This window comes from Cibotium barometz, chromosome 35, assembly GCF_041138505.1.
Source record: "Cibotium barometz isolate CiBa-2024 chromosome 35, ASM4113850v1, whole genome shotgun sequence".
NCBI lineage: Eukaryota > Viridiplantae > Streptophyta > Polypodiopsida > Cyatheales > Cibotiaceae > Cibotium > Cibotium barometz.
In genome coordinates, this window is record NC_141080.1 from 10090133 (window position 1) to 10108760 (window position 18628).

The 18628-nt window shown below is 39.1% G+C and overlaps 1 protein-coding gene across 1 annotated transcript; it reads left to right on the plus strand.

The window, feature by feature from the left end:
• Positions 1–12092: 12092 nt before the first annotated feature.
• Positions 12093–13955, plus strand: LOC147618135 (U-box domain-containing protein 25-like). Its single transcript, XM_086774564.1, has one exon. The coding sequence runs from the start codon at positions 12419–12421 to the stop codon at positions 13679–13681; it is 1263 nt and encodes a 420-aa protein (XP_086630690.1). The 5' UTR covers positions 12093–12418; the 3' UTR covers positions 13682–13955.
• Positions 13956–18628: the final 4673 nt, after the last annotated feature.

Here is an 18628-nt window from a genome sequence, read left to right on the forward strand (position 1 = left end):
TCAAAAGAGTTTATTGGGGCAAACACAGCGCTTGATAAAAAGCTCTATGGGGATATCTATCCAAGGCTCTCTCCCTCTCTCTCACACACACAAGCAATGAGACATTAATTGGATTCTGGCATTGTGGCTTCGTTTCAACAACAAAGTTATACCACATTCGTTGGGGCTTAACTACATACATGCGTTCAAGGATATTAGTATTTAAAAAAGCCCTTAGGTAAATTCATCTAAGAACCCCCTTTGGTAAATACATTTATGTAAAAATTCATTTCAAAACCCCCTTTGGTAAATACATTTCAGTAAATCTATCCCAAAAATATGAATTTGAAAACTCCTTCTAGTATTGAACACTCAACTGTGATACACTTGTATATTTTCTCTAGAACCCCACGTGTGCCAGTGTTAGGTGGTGAGTTGTCAAAGGTGAGTTGAGCTATGGAGAGTTTGACAAAGTCTTGAATAACAAAGTTGTAGCAAATTTTGGATTTGGAGCAATGGGTGTGTACAAGCCATTTGTGCCATATTCTCTTCTTAGATTGCCATAAGCATCGACTTTTGCACGTTGAATTTGAAGCCTGAGGCGAAATCGTTGGGACAAGAAGCGTGACATCAAAAATTGTAGAGCTTGTCAAGATCTTTAAATAATAAGGGCTTAACTTCTTTCATATCATCATGGACTAGGAGATATAGCCTCCCGACTCTAGGGATTTTTAAAATAGCTTGATTACTTTCCACACCATTGACATCATGGACTAGGAGTTACATAGCCTCCCGGATAGGGCTACTTTCGACACTTTAAAATAGTAAGGGCTTGATATGACTAGGAGTTAATTGATAGGGAGTGCCTTTTTTTTAATTAATCGTCTTGCTTCACTTTTATCCATTTGTGGATCTTGTGGGAAGACCATTTGCAAGGTAGTGAGAGATGTCTTCGATCCATTCGAGGACAAGGTCCAATTTGAACAAGAGAGCATCTCGAAGATCATCATCTATGTCGAGCAGGGGTTCTCCATTAGGTATTCTAGGCAAATGATCGGCATACATGTACATGCTTGGAGCCTTTTCTTACAATGATAGAGAAATCAGATTCCAAGAGATTGAGAAACCAACATGTGATGTGTCCTATCATACATGGCTTGTTGTAATAAGGGAAAGCAAGGCTTGATGATCAAGAAAGAAGACAAAGGTGTTTTCCAGGAGGTAATGTCCATACTTTTTTATAGCATAGATCATGGCAAGACCTTCTCTTTCGATTTCTGCTATAATTGCACTTAGCTTTGTTAAGCTATCGACTAGCAAAACCAATGGGAAAATCCATGTTGTGTTCCCCTAGCATGCATCTAATAGCAAATGGCGAGACATCAATGTGGACATGAAAGACAATGTTGTAACATACCTTCGAGATCAACCAAATAATCCTAAGTTTTGGATGCTACAGCTTTTAGTAATGAATTACATCAGGTTTTCAGTAGTAAAGATTCTAAGTGTTAAAATTAAGTGAAAATTCAAGATTGTGTTTTCAACTAGTTAGTATACTCAAAGGAAGCCTTTAAGTGTGTAGATGGACATGCAAATCGAAATTTGATAAAAAAGTAAAACATGACCTATTTTTGGAGTTGACTTTCATATATACAACTGATTTTGGCAATTTCGCCCGTGCATGTGTTCTGGTCATTTCAAGTATCCACACGACTAGTATCTGATAACTATGCACAAAGTTATACATGTTGCAGCCCTGAGACAACAGATCTAAGAGGCTTGCCAAATCTACAAGTAGCTCTTCCACAACTTCTGGAGTGTAGACATGGATTCCCAATAAATCAAGACATTAGAACATATATCGGGGAAGTACACAAACACTCTTTTTATTATTTTTCTTTAAATTCTTTTGAGATTAAATAAATAAATCGATAAGCATGTATATGAGAGAATCTGAGTTGAGGTATGGAACACTTAACGGTTACATTTATTAATTAAAAATGATAGCCTTAGTCTAGAGACTCATAGAATAAACACTTTTGGAGATAAAGAATTAGCAAATAGAATATTTGAGTAGTTTATGACTAGATTCTAGATAAAACCTTCATGAGGGGCTATTTTGCGAAGAGTTTATCTTTCCCTACGTTTAGAATCAGATTTTGATGTAAACATGAACTTTTTAGACGGCAAGAAACTCTACAAGAGTGTATGAAACTCTAGAGAGCCAAAATTCCTTTCGTTTTTAATTTATTCAAGTGCAAAGGGGGGCACTTGGCTATTTTTGCTGAAAATACAACTTTGGCTATTTTGAATGCTCTCAAAGAGACCTTAGAACTCATTTTTAGAGAACCATCACTGAGACGTGCTTTAAAGTGCATTAGAAGTCCTAAAACTCTGTAGTTTTGACTTTTCTCTAATTCCAAATAGATTGGAAGATATTACTCTCCCAAAGAGACCAGTTATTAGGCTTTTGCCTTACGAATTGCTATTAAGATTGACTATCTTATCTATATAGACCGGATGGACTAACGTATAGTGACTTAGCTATAGTGACTAGAGATGACCTTGCTTGTTAGAACATGATAATTGATTATGTTAAAAATAAGGATTCCCAAGTGACTTAAAAGATAAAGAGAAGTTAAATACTGTTTAAATTAAAAGCTTGTTTTATACTTGAAATTGATTAGGATTGATTTGAAAATGCATGCCTTGAAAGGTTATGGACTAGAGATGAGTGTGAGATGATATGTATGCATTATGATTGCTTTGTTTTGAGATGGAATGATTGATATGCACGCGTATGTGACTGATTGTGATATGTATGAGTTATGATTGCTTTGTTTTGAGATGAATGATTGATATGCACGCGTATGACTGATTGTTGATATGCATGTGTTTGATGAGACTCGACATGAGATTTTGAGATTCGAGCCAGCCATCCTTAGACAGGGAATGTCGGACAGAGAATGAGATTTATGCCCTCTCGGAGCCATGTGGTAGAACCCAGAGCGGACGAGATTCAGAAAGAGGCATACCTGGGATAGTCTCTATGTCCACTGTGGAGGTTGGGTAGATGGGCATCGGAGAAAGCCCTAGATTGGCTGGATTTTGGTCATTTATGAGGACTAACCATGTTGTCGAGCATGATGATGATGATAGAATCTTGAGATAGACACATACATTGTGATTGATTAAGATGCTATGCTGTAATTGATAGAGATTTATATCATGTTAATGTTTGTTTGAGATTACATGATTCTTTGCTTATGTGATAAGAATCTTGGATATGGCATGCATTCTTGTTTGCTATTTGAGAAGGCTGATTTGATTGTATTGCTATGTAGAAATAGAAGGATTTAGTGAGTTTAATATTTTTTTAGATTAAGTTATATGATTGAGATATGGCTAGGTTCGGGACCGTCACAGTTGTCATGGGCATTGTGGTGCTCTTAGAATTGGAGCACTAGCTAAAGTTTTCTTTAGCTTTTCGTATTGGAAATAATCAGTAATATATATAACAGACGAGCATAGGTTACATACATGAAGATGAATCTTCTGTAGTAGTAACCAACATGTCCCATGAAACGGTGTACTTCCTTGAAGTTGGTGGCAATTCCAAAATGAGCTTTATTTTTCCTTTATTTGTGGACATTTCATTTTTTGAGATGATGTGTCCCAAGATCACTCCGTGTTTTACCCAAAATTGGGATTTCCAATGGGTTTAAGAATATAGTGTTTATTTTTGAATGGGGTTATGATTGCAGGTTTCTTTGGTAGTAGCAAACAACGAGAAGTGTCATGGGGTTACCATACTGTTGACCATGAGTGCAGCTCTTAAATGTGAACACTCTTTGGCCGAATGATTGTTCCTACAAATTGGATACCAAACTAAATCTCTTCTAGGACATCAATGTTGATTTCACATGGGTGTTGTGAGCCCGTATTTAGTCGATGTAGACTTCTTAGCCCGTATTTAGTTGATGTTGTGGTAGAACCCAGAGAGGATAAGATTCAGAGAGGCATACCTGCGATAGTAGCCACGATGTCCAGTGTGGAGGTTGGGTGGACGGGCATCGGAGAAAGCCCTAAATTGGCTTGATTTTGGTCATTATGACTAACCATGTTGCCGAGCATGATGATGATGATAGAATCTTGCGATAGACAGATACATTGTGATTGATTGAGATGCTATGTTGTAATTGATAGAGATTTATATCATGTTAATGTTTATTTGAGATTACATGATTCTTTGCTTATGTGATAAGAATCTTGGATATGGCATGCATTCTTGTTTGCTATTCGAGAAGGTTGATTTGATTGTATTGCTATATAGAAATAGTAGGGTTAAGTGAGTTTAATATTTTTTTAGATTAAGTTATATGATTAAGATATGGCTAGATTCGAGACCGTCACAGTTGTCATGGGCATTGTGGTGCTCTTAGAATTGGAGCACTAGCTAAAGTTTTCTTTAGCTTTTCATATTGGAAATAATTAGTAATATATATAACAGACGAGCATAGGTTGCATACATGAAGATGAATCTACCAACATGTCCCATGAAACGGTGTACTTCCTTGAAGTTGTTTGGTGGTGGCAATTCCAAAATGAGATTTATTTTTCCTTTATTTGTGGACATTTCATTTTTTGAGATGATGTATCCCAAGATCACTCCGTGTTTTACCCAAAATTGGGATTTCAATGGGTTTAAGAATATAATGTTTATTTTTGAGTGGGGTTATGATTGCAAGTTTCTTTGGTAGTAGCAACGAGAAGTTTCATGGGGTTACCATATTGTTGACAATGAGTGCATTACAATTGTGTTCTCGCTCTTAAATGTGGACACTCTCTGGCCGAATGATTGTTCCTACAAATTGGATACCAAACTTAATCTCTTCTAGGATATCAATGTTGGATACCAAACTTAATCTCTTCTAGGATATCAATGTTGATTTCACATGGGTGTTGTGAGCCCGTATTTAATCGATGTAGACTTCTAGTCCATCTTAAATCACCACATTTGACCTTGTTATTTATGTCTTTCATCATGTGGAACCCCATCCCAAGTGCCCCTCCATTAATTAGACCATGTCCATGTTTTTGATTATTTTGCATCATTCACCATGTGGACCCATCCTAAGTGTCCTCCATTAATTAGGTGCTGTTATTTCTTTTGCTTAAGATTTGAATCTTGCATGCATTAATTTTGAAATTACTCCATGCATCCATAATTTCATTGAGATACCATCGACAAATAACTACTTCTTTTTATCGACTTCTAAGTGCAATTGACTTAGTCAAAGCACTCATTGTTGACATCCATCATGCTCATGTCTAGATTTTTGGGGAAGGGTCAACCAGTGAAAACCCTACTTAGCATGAAAGTACTTGTACTTTGTGTACATAAGAGTCATGGGATTGAGCCAAAATGAAAACATGTTTATTCACCAACCAATTTCGATAGAAAGGGAGGTAATCGAATGTCTACACAAAGAACAAACCTACCTTGAATTGATTTTACCTATATATATATATGTGTGTGTGGGCTTGTGAGACTGAAAAATTTGAGAGTACACTACTCACAAACACTAGATACTAATCGCACGTTAATGTAGTGGGGTAAGGAAGAATTTTATATATTATTTGTAATGACTATATATATATATATATATATATATATATATATATATATATATATATCATAAGCTCAATAAATGTAAGAAGGGTTAACGTGATTTAAGGTTTAGGATACACAAATACGTGCAACATTTTGTTCTAATCATGGGTCTTTAATCCCATCAACGCACTATCAGTGAATTTGGATTGCAAATTGTGCAAGCACGAAAAATGTTGAATGGAAAGATCTTAGAGCTCATCGATGATCCTGTGATTTTGTGTCACATGCACATTTGTAAATCAGGCTCAAAGGAGATAATATTCAAGTTGAATGCAAATAACAACATTATGTTGGATGTTTGCAATTAGGTACAATGTACAATAGTTAAGTTCTAAGATATCACAATTAGAGAATATGGTGGTGTGCTGAAATTTGTTCTTAAACTAGATGAAAGTGAAATTGTTAAGGGTCAAAAGCTAAAACGAGCTAGCTTGACTCTCATGAGAATAGAGTGTTGAATTCTAATATTTGCTCGAATTTTCCAGATTACTTTAATGTATAATCTGAGAATGAAATATGGTGGCTTGTTGCATTTGAGGTGCCAAAAGAAGACCATGAGATATTGAAGATTTTCTTTGATTTACTAGAGCTACCAGATGTCGTGAGACGTCCAAGTAGTGGAGAGGTTTTAATGATTGATAAATTTGGTGGGATCGCATCTTGGAGGGGATCTTTCAATTTGGAAGTGTAAAGTAGATATGTTGATGTTTTCTTGAGAGGTAGGACAACCATAGTTATTCTCTTGCAAACTTTGAAGTGCAAAGTAGATATGTCGATGTTTTCTTGAAAACTTTGAAGTGCGTAGTAGATATGTTGATGTTTTCCCTAAGCATTGTTAGAAATACGTTGCAAGCATCTCATCTAAACTCCATTAAAGTAGTTAAAATGGTGAAGAAATGCTTTCTAACAAGTTTCCTGACCATTCAATTGCACCTATTTGTTCATGTGGTTGACGAGGTTGCTATAGCAGGTGTTGTTCATAGTAGCTAATGGATGTTTTTCCTTGAGAGAAAGATTTGCTTTGTCTAAAAGCTCACCTTGAGGGCAGTATGGCAATGGGATGGCTTGTTCAAGAATCTCTTATATACATAACATAATTTCTTAGTACATCAGACCTAGATATGTCATAATTGTGGACACAAGAATAGGATGATCCGCTCGTTGGGAAGAGCATCAAGGAGAAGGGCTTCAGAGAACAATGGATATGGCTTTACGAGAGAAGATTAATAAATTTGACATCCTCAACTCAAGTGCTATGGAGAATGGATCAAGGGGGATATAAGCTAGAAAAGAGGGAAAGAGACCAAGATCGTTTGAATTTTAGAAAGAGTTGAATAACTAGATCATTGCCATACAACTTTAGAATTTCCTTCTAGTAGATAGTATCATCAAACCATACAACAAGAAAAATAGAGTGGCTAGGTTATAAGCCGACGAGGAGGAGGAGCTTGCATATGGTTGTAATTAACATGTAAGTGAGTTTTTATATGTGCACAAGAAACTGTAAGATATAGTCTTGTACAAGTTTTTGTTCTTGATACAATTTCATGATCTTCTTTCTCTTGCAGTATTTCAAATTCGGTGCACTTTGGTCACGCGGTCGTCAGTTTCGAGTGGAGAGAATAGATAAGAAGAGAACAACATTTGATTGTGGTGTCAAAGCAAATTTCATGCAAGAAAGTCGTTCAAGTGTAAGTGAACTAAGTAGTGAAGTTGGCATGCTTGATTACTGTGGAATGATACAAGACATTATCAAGGTTGGGTTCAGAAAGTTTTATATGTTCATTTTTTATGTGTAGTGGTTCAAGGTAGTGACTCAAGGACCACAAGAACCATGTGCAGTGATAAGAGTGGATGTGTTCAAGTAGACTACACAAAGATATGGACAAACCAAAGGGACACAATTGTGCTACCAGAGCATTGTGAGCAGGTAGTCTTCAAGGTGGACCCGAGAGATCATAGGTGGTTGTTTGTAATCCAAATTGATCCACACAGTAAACAAATATTTGAAGATATGAAAATATCAGATGAACTAGAGGTTGAGGAACCCACTCAAGAAGCACAAGAAACAGATATTGATCCAATTGAACAACTGGAAGAAGGATGAAATGAAGGTATAGTAACTCATCCATTACTAGATGTTGAACCAAAAGCACACACAACAACTAATCCGAAATTTTAAGATGAAATAGAAGAACATCTTTCAACACAACCACCTATAATGCCTGAACTAGAAGAGAACGATGCAGAGGCTACACCCATTGATGAGGATGCAGATGAGGAGGTATTTCTGGAAATAGATGTACATTTGGAGCCATGGATCTAGTTGACCATGAGAGGGTCGATGATGAGCTATAACGTCTTACTTAATTTTTGTTTACCAAGAAATACTTGGTTTTTGTCAATGTTTCTTTTTTTGCACACTTGATTTTTTAAACAAGTCACACAAAAAAAGCAAAAAAATAAAATTTGACACTTATACAGACACTTATTTTAACCTTCATTTTTGCATGTGATTTCGACGGTCATTTTGACGTTTATATCGACGAGGACGGGTATTTCGACGACACAACCACCATTGAAACTAGGCATCGAAAATGGGTCATCCTGTAGTAGTGGTGGTTTTCACTCCAAATAATGTGGGGGGGGGCGTATTTTTTAATAGCAAAGGTGCAAAGTGACAAAGGTCAACATCCCCTCCTAGGAAATGCTTAAATGACACTCCCTTCTTCTTGTCCTTGGATTTTGTCCTCCTTTGTTTTATATATGCCCCATTGGATTCTTCTCATTGAATTCCCTTAACTCCTACTGAGTTATGTAATCAAGCAATTAAGGATTAATGAAAACTAATCTTTCCACTAAAGTTTCCTCTTTGTGATGCAATTTTTGAATTCTAATTAATCTTAGTTGATTAATAAATGCATGCAAATGAACATATTAAAAACGAATTTCTCATGGAATTAACAACAATTCAAGTACTCATTTGCAAATATGTTAATAAAAAACATAGGATTAATTTAGTACTTCATTTTGCAACACAAAAATGAGCTTAATGAAGTTCAAAAATCCATATTTTTGATTGATCTTTGAGTTAAGATAATGTGTGGATGTGTAGAAACACTCCAAATCGCATATGGTTCATCAAAAAATTATCCTTGTACTTAAAGATAGACGTTTTAGCTCATTTTTGGGGGGATTTTTTACTCACTTTTAGTTCACTAATCACTCTCTTAATAAAAAAACTAGTCCATTAAGGGAAAGTAGTGAATATCAAGTGGTTTTTTTTGTGTGTTTTTTTGGATTAGGGTACCTAAACCTATTGCTAACACTATAATGCAACTAAAAGCGACACGACTAGTAGAGGAAAATGGGGAGAGTGCTTAATTACAATGGGGATTTTTTACTCACTTTTAGTTCACTAATCACTCTCTTAATAAAAAAACTAGTCCATTAAGGGAAAGTAGTGAATATCAAGTGGTTTTTTTTTGTGTGTTTTTTTGGATTAGGGTACCTAAACATATTGCTATTACTGTAATGCAAATAAAAGCGACACCAGTAGTAGACGAAAATGGGGAGAGTGCTTAATTACGATAGAAATTTGATATATATACAAGGCAATAGTGTTCACACTCACTCAAAGTGTGTCTACTCAAGATTCCCAATGCAATATGCAATGCTTGGCTCATAATTTGGCCTTATACAATATGCAAATACACTTCTCATAATACATTCTTCATTCTTTATCCTTGGGAAGCTCTTGCCTCTTGCGAACATGGCACTTATGTCCATAGACACGCACACCATCAGATTGGGCGGTCAAGCTCTGTGTAGATGAGCATAATGCCTGTTTGTTGTTGTTAAGTGGTGTCCAAAACTATGTTAACCAAGGTGGTTAATTATCGTGAGACGTCAAAGTAGCGGAGAGGTATTAATGAGTGCTAAGCTTGGCGTGAGTACTCGGTAGAATCGCATCTTGGAGGGGATCTTAAAACTTTGAAGTGCAAAGTAGATATGTTGATGTTTTCTTGAGATGTGAGAAACTGTGAGCATTGTTAGAAGGAAACTCGAATTCAAGCACCTCCAAAACTTTATTACCTTGCAATTTGTTGGAAAGCCTTTGGAGCCCTCCCTTACATCATTGCTAAACCTTAGGAGTTGCATATGTAATTTAATGGTGAGCATTGGCAAACAAGGCAAGGGAAATCTATTTCATGGCTAAAAGTTAATGATGCTCTATTCCCTACTACCCTAGCCTCCAAAAAATTTATGCCTAGCCTTAGAGAGTTACAATCATGAAGATCTCCAAGCTGATGGTGCTCATGATGAACATCAGCTTTGTTATTTGATTAATAGGACCAAACTGCCTTGAGGTAGCTATTCAATCCACTCCTGTGAAGAGAGATTTTTGGTGGGACAGATAATTGAATGCTCATGTCATATACAAGCAAATTCTTCCCTACACTTTTTGGCTGTTTTTACAACATGAATGGCAATAACATCAGCATCTCCTAATGGAATGTTGACCATCAAACCCTGTCGAATAGAAAATTGGACCTTGCTATGGAAAGAGGCGGTGCAATCATGCTGTTTTAAGGAAAAACAAAAAAAACAAAGGAGTGATGCGCATTGCCAACTCCTCTTCTGTGAAGATCTAGACGTCCTTTTCACCCGATTTCAACTTCCCAACCCTTCCACACTTGTAAAGCAAGCCTTCTTTTCTTAGCTAAGCTTAGCAAAGCATAGTAAAACCCTGAAACACACTGCAAATTGGATTTGATGCCGATTTGACATGTTTCATGCTTCTCGTTCGACCTAGCAAGAATGTCAAGCTTGGCGAGCTCACAAAAACCCTAAAACATCATAGTAGGAAGATCATAGAGCACAGAGGGGGCAGTGAACACATCACACGATTTTCCATCATTTTTATTAAAAAATCTTGAAGAATACGTTTCACATGTGATGGCCACATTGGAAAAAAAAAAGAATAGTACACACCCAAATCTCCATCTCCAAGTGCATATTTCGTGACCAAATTTTGTCTAACTTGACAGAAATCTCATCTAGTTGATTGAAGATCACCATAGCCATGGTTCCTAGCATCCACTTGAAACCTTTCCCATGCTTGCCACCGAGATTCTCAAGAAAATGTTATGAAAGATCAAGAAAACCAAGAAAATTAAGAAACATACCCATTTTTTTTGAAAGTTTTGCACGAAGTGAAGGAAAGAAGGAAGAAGAACATGGATCAAAGGCTTGGCTCTGATACCGATGCAAGAAAGGTTAGCACTTAATGAGGATGGAGTCCACACATCCGGGCTTTCATTGCATGGAATGCACACAAGAGTGGATTACCACCATGAACCTTGGAGCAGTTAGCTTTAAGAGAGATTGTATATTCCAAAAGTTGGTACATGAGCATGCCCGTGGGCTTATATATATTGAAGATTCTCTTTAATTTAGCAGAGCTACTAGATGTTGTGAGATGTCAAAGTAGCAGAGAGGTTCTAACTCGGGGGGGTCACTCACAAAAAAATGTGAATATCACGTGCGTTCAACAGAAGCATAATTTTAATTTATGAAACTTACAGATTTAAATTTTTTTCAAAAAAATTTACAGATTCATAAAGAAAAGGGGATATTATATAGATTTAAAAATTCACAAATAAGGGATTTAAAATATAGGCCTTGAACGCACGCGATAGGGATATTTTACATATAGTGACCCCCCCCCAAGATTTCTAATGATTGGTAAATTTGGCGAGAGTAATCGGTAGAATGGCATCTCGGAGGGGATCTCAAAATTTTGAAGTGCAAAGTAGATATGTTGATGTTTTCTTGAGAGGTAGGAAAACCGTAGTTGTTTTCTTGCAAACTGTGAAGTGCAAAGTAGATATGTTGATGCTTTCTTGCAAACTTTGAAGTGCATAGTAGATATGTTGATGTTTTCCCGAGAGAGGTGAGAAACTGTGCAACTGGAATTCAGGCACCTCTTTAAGCCTACAAGGATGAGGCATCATAATAGGAAAAGCGATCATTTTTTCCTACAATACAACGCATACTTTTTTGTCGCCATTTACCACCATTGGAAAAAAAAACTGATATTGCCGTTTTATCAACAAGCTTTAACAAGGAGAGCCATATTTTAATATATGCTCTAAACAAATGTGCATGTTACGCCAAGCATAGACTTGAGAAACAAAGACCATTGACAACTTCGGGTTAGGTATAGGGCATCCATAGCCAATAATTAAGGGCTCCCCCACCTACCCACCCGCCGAAATAAAGTCTTTGTATGTAAGCTAACATTACTAAATTATGCAAAATAAAGTCGATGAAATTTCAAATAGAGATAGAAAGGTTTTTCAAATTGATAAAGAGAAACTCAGAGAGGTGCGTTTTTAAATTGATAAAGAGAAATTGAGGTAGGTTTTTGGTGGTCGACGAAACGGACAGGTTTGTATTTAATAAAGTAAGTGAAGGGGTTGAAAAACAGTGATAGAAGCAAATAGTAGCCCGCATGCGGATAACACGGGTCAAGGGTTGACGTCTTCGTGGTCTGTGTTTTGACTTAGCCCTCTCCCCAAGTGTACAGAACAATGTTGGAGGAGTCGTCTGTGGCAATTGCGATCTTCGCTCTCCTGTTTGCTTCACAGCAAGCAGATAAGCAATCTCTCTCTCTCTCTCTCTCTCTCGCGCGCGCGCGCACACACGCACAAAATCCTATTCCCGTACTGAACTGCCCCTCCAGCCAGAGCAGCTTTTCACATGTCCAAGACTAGTATGCTTGAGGTGCAGGTGTCCGTGCCATCCTATTTCGTCTGCCCCATTTCTCTCGAGCTTATGCGAGACCCCGTCACGTTGAGCTCCGGCCAAACCTTCGACCGCTGCAGCATCGAGAAGTGGCTGGACGACGGACACAGCACTTGCCCGGTAACGCGCCAGCCGATTGACGCGGAGGAGGAGGAGCCCATCCCCAACCACGTGCTGCGTCGCATGATCCAGAGCTGGTGTTTGCAGAATAAGAGCCTAGGCATAGAGAAGGTATTGACCCCCCGGAAGCCCCCCTCTCTGAGGGAGATCCCGCACCTCATCGACCAGATCGGGCAACGTAATGGAGATTCCCTGGATGCGCTGCAGAAATTGAGCCGGCTAGCTCTAGATCGGCCCAGGGCTCGCAAGCACATGGTGCAAGCGGGGGCGTTGCCTCAGTTGGGGAAGTTTCTGTCCAGGTCGACCCAGCTGTCGCACGGCTCTGCTAATAATATGTCTCACATGACTGGGTGCCCAACTCCGAGGACAGTTCTGGGCATGGCTGATGAGACGCTGAGGCTATTGGATCTCTTGACTGAAGCTGCGGGACATGGTGGAACAGCGGAGCCGCCCACCGAAGAGCTCGTCTTGTGCCTGGCCAACGTAGTAGTCCGAGGGAGAGCCGATGCAATTAGGCAAAATGCAGCACTTGTTCTAACCAGGATGGCGCTGTCGGATGGCTTGAAGAGAAAAGTGGGAGCAGTGCAGGGCTTCATGGGCGGGGCTGTGGGGCTGATCAAGGAAGCGGGATCTTCTCCAAGGGCTTCCAAAGCGGGGCTCGCCCTGCTGCTGGAGGTTTGCTCGGCTAGCAGTACGAACCGTGTGTTGGCTACTGAAGCTGGCGCAGCAGAAGCGCTAGCGGAAGTGCTGGCCGGGCGGCCGGACAAGCCCACCATAGAACTGGCCATGAAGGCTCTGGAGGCGCTCTGCCACTGTGCCGAAGGAAGGGCCGCCACATGCAGCCATATGGGCGTGGTTGTGAAGCACATGAGCTCCGTTTCAGAGAGCGCCACCCAGCACGCGGTACACATCGTGTGGCTGGTGCTGAAGTGGGCCCCAGACGACACCAAGGTGAAGATCACGGCGTTGGAGCAAGGCGCGTTGGTGAAGGCCATTGCCGTGGCCCACAGCGCCGCCTCCAATGAAACACGGTTCGCTGCTCGCAAGATCGCCGCCGCCTTAAGCGAGAGCTTGCCCAGCCTCCCGCGGCTAGCGTAGTCCTCATGATCAGCTGCTGCAGGCCTAGTTTACACCCCCCTCCCCTCACGACAATTTCCAAGCTCGAAGAGCCAAGGCTAATTCAATGTAAAGTTTACACTCGGGGTGTAGAGCCAATGTAAAGTTTACACTCGGGGTGTTGGAATTAATGCTCGTGTCCACTATACGAGTGTGAACGCCCATCACGAAGTGATGCAAATGAACGGGTGCTTATACTTGTTATAAATGTAACCAACATCAATCGATATAATCAGAATGGTTTCATCATCTGCACGAGCACGTGTCTCTGCGCCTCCCTCTCCTTGTCCCTCTAGTGTATGTGGCTGTACATGGTATCATTGCCTCTTTCCTGGAGTGCTTGTGGTGCCTGCCTTGCGTGCTTCCGTCTCTAGATAATCAGCCACCCAATGCAGTATCTGTAGTTGCACCAATTTCCTTCTTCCTGCTGGCCTGTGCACCCTCCTGCTCTCTACCTCTTCTTCGTGCTGGCCTCTGTGCCCTCTTGCTCCTACGTTCACTGGTGCACCCTATTTAAAATAAGGCTTATTGAGCCTTATTAATAAAACCATAGTCCCTTCTGAAAAGGAGCCTCTTCTGCCCACGTCTTCTCAATTTTTGAAAAAACGCCAACCAACCCATTCATTGCTACCTTTGTAAACCCACCTCTTCGCTACACCTACCTTCGACCCCACACCACCTGTACTTCAGCAGCTTACGTGCACAATTATCTCCATTGTACCATTACTTGTGGGTTTATTATTGTTGTCATTTGCATTTGAATCGCTCACACTTGTGGATCCCCTCCCACTACCGCACACCGTCGCAATATCTACCCCTTGCAGTACGCATGGATTTCCCATTACAATTAATCCCCGAGATAATTCCCATCCTTTACGCCACCTTCATTACAATATATATATATATATATTAATAACACACGCATACACAAAACAACCCCCTTCATTATTATTATTATATTAAAAAAAAGAAACAACTAACAATATTTTTTTTATTTTTAAAAAAAAAATAGATAACTTTAACATAGATAATTTTAATAACATAAATAATTTTAACTTTGATGTTTCTCTACTTCAGAGGATGATCCAAGGGTGCTCCACTAGTAATAACAATCACTTTTATTTTAATTAAACATAAAATAATAATATTTTCTTTATAATCAATCAAAAATTACTTTTATATTCAGTAACTCACTCACATCACGAACATGCCTAAATATTCACGCTATTCATGAGTGCAAACATGCCTACACTTTCAAGCTATTTGCGTGCAGACACATCATTTTACACAAATATGATAAAAATCTTTTCAAATAATAATAATAATAATAATATTTATTTTAAAAAAATAAACAACACAAATGGGCAGTGTGACCCGCAAAGAGACCCAAAGAGGTCCGTCCTACGATGGACACTAATATAGGGCTCGGGCAAACCAATAACACCCGAAAAGTTAGCCTAAAGAGGCATGGGGTGTTGGCCACACCCACGAGGTATGAAATTAAAACAAAATTATGGGTGATATAATTGTCCACTCTAAGCGCCCAAAGTGGCATGAAACAGCAACCCAAAAAGGGAATTATAAATCCCCAAGAGGGAAACAACTATGCCCAACGAGGCAAGTGAGCCCATTGGAGTGTCTGCATCACCCATGAGGCCTAAATTAAACATTGGTCTTCGACAAGCTAAAAACCATTCAGCCTCTGATGAGCGATGACATTAAAACTTAATTGTACACACACTTGTAAATAACATCACCTCTCATTTGATATTCATTGATCATAAGTACTCATACAACTTTTCTGTTTTGACATGTACCCAATGCAATACTTGGAATTCCACTACTCAACTTGAGGGGGAGAATACGGATGGCAAGTCTGAGAGTGGAAGAACTTGTGTTTCAACATATCGGAACACACGTGTTGTAGTTACTACAAAGCACAATGTCTCAACATCATATTGGAACATGTGTCTTGTGGTTGTCAAGAAGATCAACTTCGACAAAAAGTGTATCGACATCATCACAAAACAAATGTGTTGCGGTTACCAAAGCAGTCATATCATCATCGACATATCATTATTCATTTAACACTCATGATGTAAAGATATATAGCATTACACATGAATTCATAATGCATACAGCACTATATGCATCACATCTCTTCATTCACCCTCATGCAAACATTCGCATTAAGGGGGAGTGTTGGAATTAATGCTCCTCTCCACTATATGAGTGTGAACGCCCATCACGAATTGATGCAAATGAACGGGTGCTTATACTCGTTATAAATGTAACCAACATCAATCGATATAATCAGAACAGTTTCATCATTTGCAGGAGCGCGTGTCTCTGCACCTTCCTCTCCTTCTCCCTCTCGTGTATGCTGTAGCCATGGCAACACGAGCATGGCTGTAGCCTCATTTCTACACGGGGACAACCCCCCTCATCACAATTTCGCAATAGTCCAAACTCAAGGAGCCAAGGCTAAAGTCAATGTAAAGTTCCATGTCTGATCTTTATACGCTCTTCTACGGCTTGGAAACACAATGGCTACACTGCATACCTATCGAAGCACAACGCTGCACTGCATACCTATTGAAGCACAATGCTTGAGGAAAGACATCTCTCGCTCTCTCTCTCTCTCTCTCTCTCTCTCTCTCTCTCTCTCTCTCTCTCTCTCTCTCTCTCTGTGCTTCCTTGAGCTTCTAAAAGGTGTAAAAAATTCTTTTATACGCACTAGTTCAAGTGTCAAAAGAGTTTATTGGGGCAAACACAGCGCTTGATAAAAAGCTCTATGGGGATATCTATCCAAGGCTCTCTCCCTCTCTCTCACACACACAAGCAATGAGACATTAATTGGATTCTAGCATTGTGGCTTCGTTTATTGGGGCAAACACAGCGCTTGATAAAAAGCTCTATGGGGATATCTATCCAAGGCTCTCTCTCTCTCTCTCTCTCTCTCTCTCTCTCTCTCTCTCTCTCTCTCTCTCTCTGTGTGTGTGTGTGTGTGTGTGTGTGTGCTTCCTTGAGGTTCTAAAAGGTGTAAAAAAATATTTTATACACACTAGTTCAAGTGTCAAAAGAGTTTATTGGGGCAAACACAGCGCTTGATAAAAAGCTCTATGGGGATATCTATCCAAGGCTCTCTCCCTCTCTCTCACACACACAAGCAATGAGACATTAATTGGATTCTGGCATTGTGGCTTCGTTTCAACAACAAAGTTATACCACATTCGTTGGGGCTTAACTACATACATGCGTTCAAGGATATTAGTATTCAAGAAAGCCCTTAGGTAAATTCATCTAAGAACCCCCTTTGGTAAATACATTTATGTAGAAATTCATTTCAAAACCCCCTTTGGTAAATACATTTCGGTAAATCTATCCCAAAAATATGAATTTGAAAACTCCTTCTAGTATTGAACACTCAACTGTGATACACTTGTATATTTTCTCTAGAACCCCACGTGTGCCAGTGTTAGGTGGTGAGTTGTCAAAGGTGAGTTGAGCTATGGAGAGTTTGACAAAGTCTTGAATAACAAAGTTGTAGCAAATTTTGGATTTGGAGCAATGGGTGTGTACAAGCCATTTGTGCCATATTCTCTTCTTAGATTGCCATAAGCATCGACTTTTGCACGTTGAATTTGAAGCCTGAGGCGAAATCGTTGGGACAAGAAGCGTGACATCAAAAATTGTAGAGCTTGTCAAGATCTTTAAATAATAAGGGCTTAACTTCTTTCATATCATCATGGACTAGGAGATATAGCCTCCCGACTCTAGGGATTTTTAAAATAGCTTGATTACTTTCCACACCATTGACATCATGGACTAGGAGTTACATAGCCTCCCGGATAGGGCTACTTTCGACACTTTAAAATAGTAAGGGCTTGATATGACTAGGAGTTAATTGATAGGGAGTGCCTTTTTTTTAATTAATCGTCTTGCTTCACTTTTATCCATTTGTGGATCTTGTGGGAAGACCATTTGCAAGGTAGTGAGAGATGTCTTCGATCCATTCGAGGACAAGGTCCAATTTGAACAAGAGAGCATCTCGAAGATCATCATCTATGACGAGCAGGGGTTCTCCATTAGGTATTCTAGGCAAATGATCGGCATACATGTACATGCTTGGAGCCTTTTCTTACAATGATAGAGAAATCAGATTCCAAGAGATTGAGAAACCAACATGTGATGTGTCCTATCATACATGGCTTGTTGTAATAAGGGAAAGCAAGGCTTGATGATCAAGAAAGAAGACAAAGGTGTTTTCCAGGAGGTAATTTCCATACTTTTTTATAGCATAGATCATGGCAAGACCTTCTCTTTCGATTTGTGCTTGCACTTAGCTTTGTTAAGCTATCGACTAGCAAAACCAATGGGAAAATCCATGTTGTGTTCCCCTAGCATGCATCTAATAGCAAATGGCGAGACATCAATGTGGACATGAAAGACAATGTTGTAACATACCTTCGAGATCAACCAAGTTATGATTAAAGATAATCCTAAGTTTTGGATGCTACAGCTTTTAGTAATGAATTACATCAGGTTTTCAGTAGTAAAGATTCTAAGTGTTAAAATTAAGTGAAAATTCAAGATTGTGTTTTCAACTAGTTAGTATACTCAAAGGAAGCCTTTAAGTGTGTAGATGGACATGCAAATCGAAATTTGATAAAAAAGTAAAACATGACCTATATTTTTGGAGTTGACTTTCATATATACAACTGATTTTGGCAATTTCGCCCGTGCATGTGTTCTGGTCATTTCAAGTATCCACACGACTAGTATCTGATAACTATACACAAAGTTATACATGTTGCAACCCTGAGACAACAGATCTAAGAGGCTTGCCAAATCTACAAGTAGCTCTTCCACAACTTCTGGAGTGTAGACATGGATTCCCAATAAATCAAGACATTAGAACATATATCG

What these genes read in the sequence shown, in the direction of transcription:
- LOC147618135 (XM_086774564.1), top strand. Translation starts at nt 12,419, where the DNA reads ATGTCCAAGACTAGTATGCTTGAGGTGCAGGTGTCCGTGCCATCCTAT.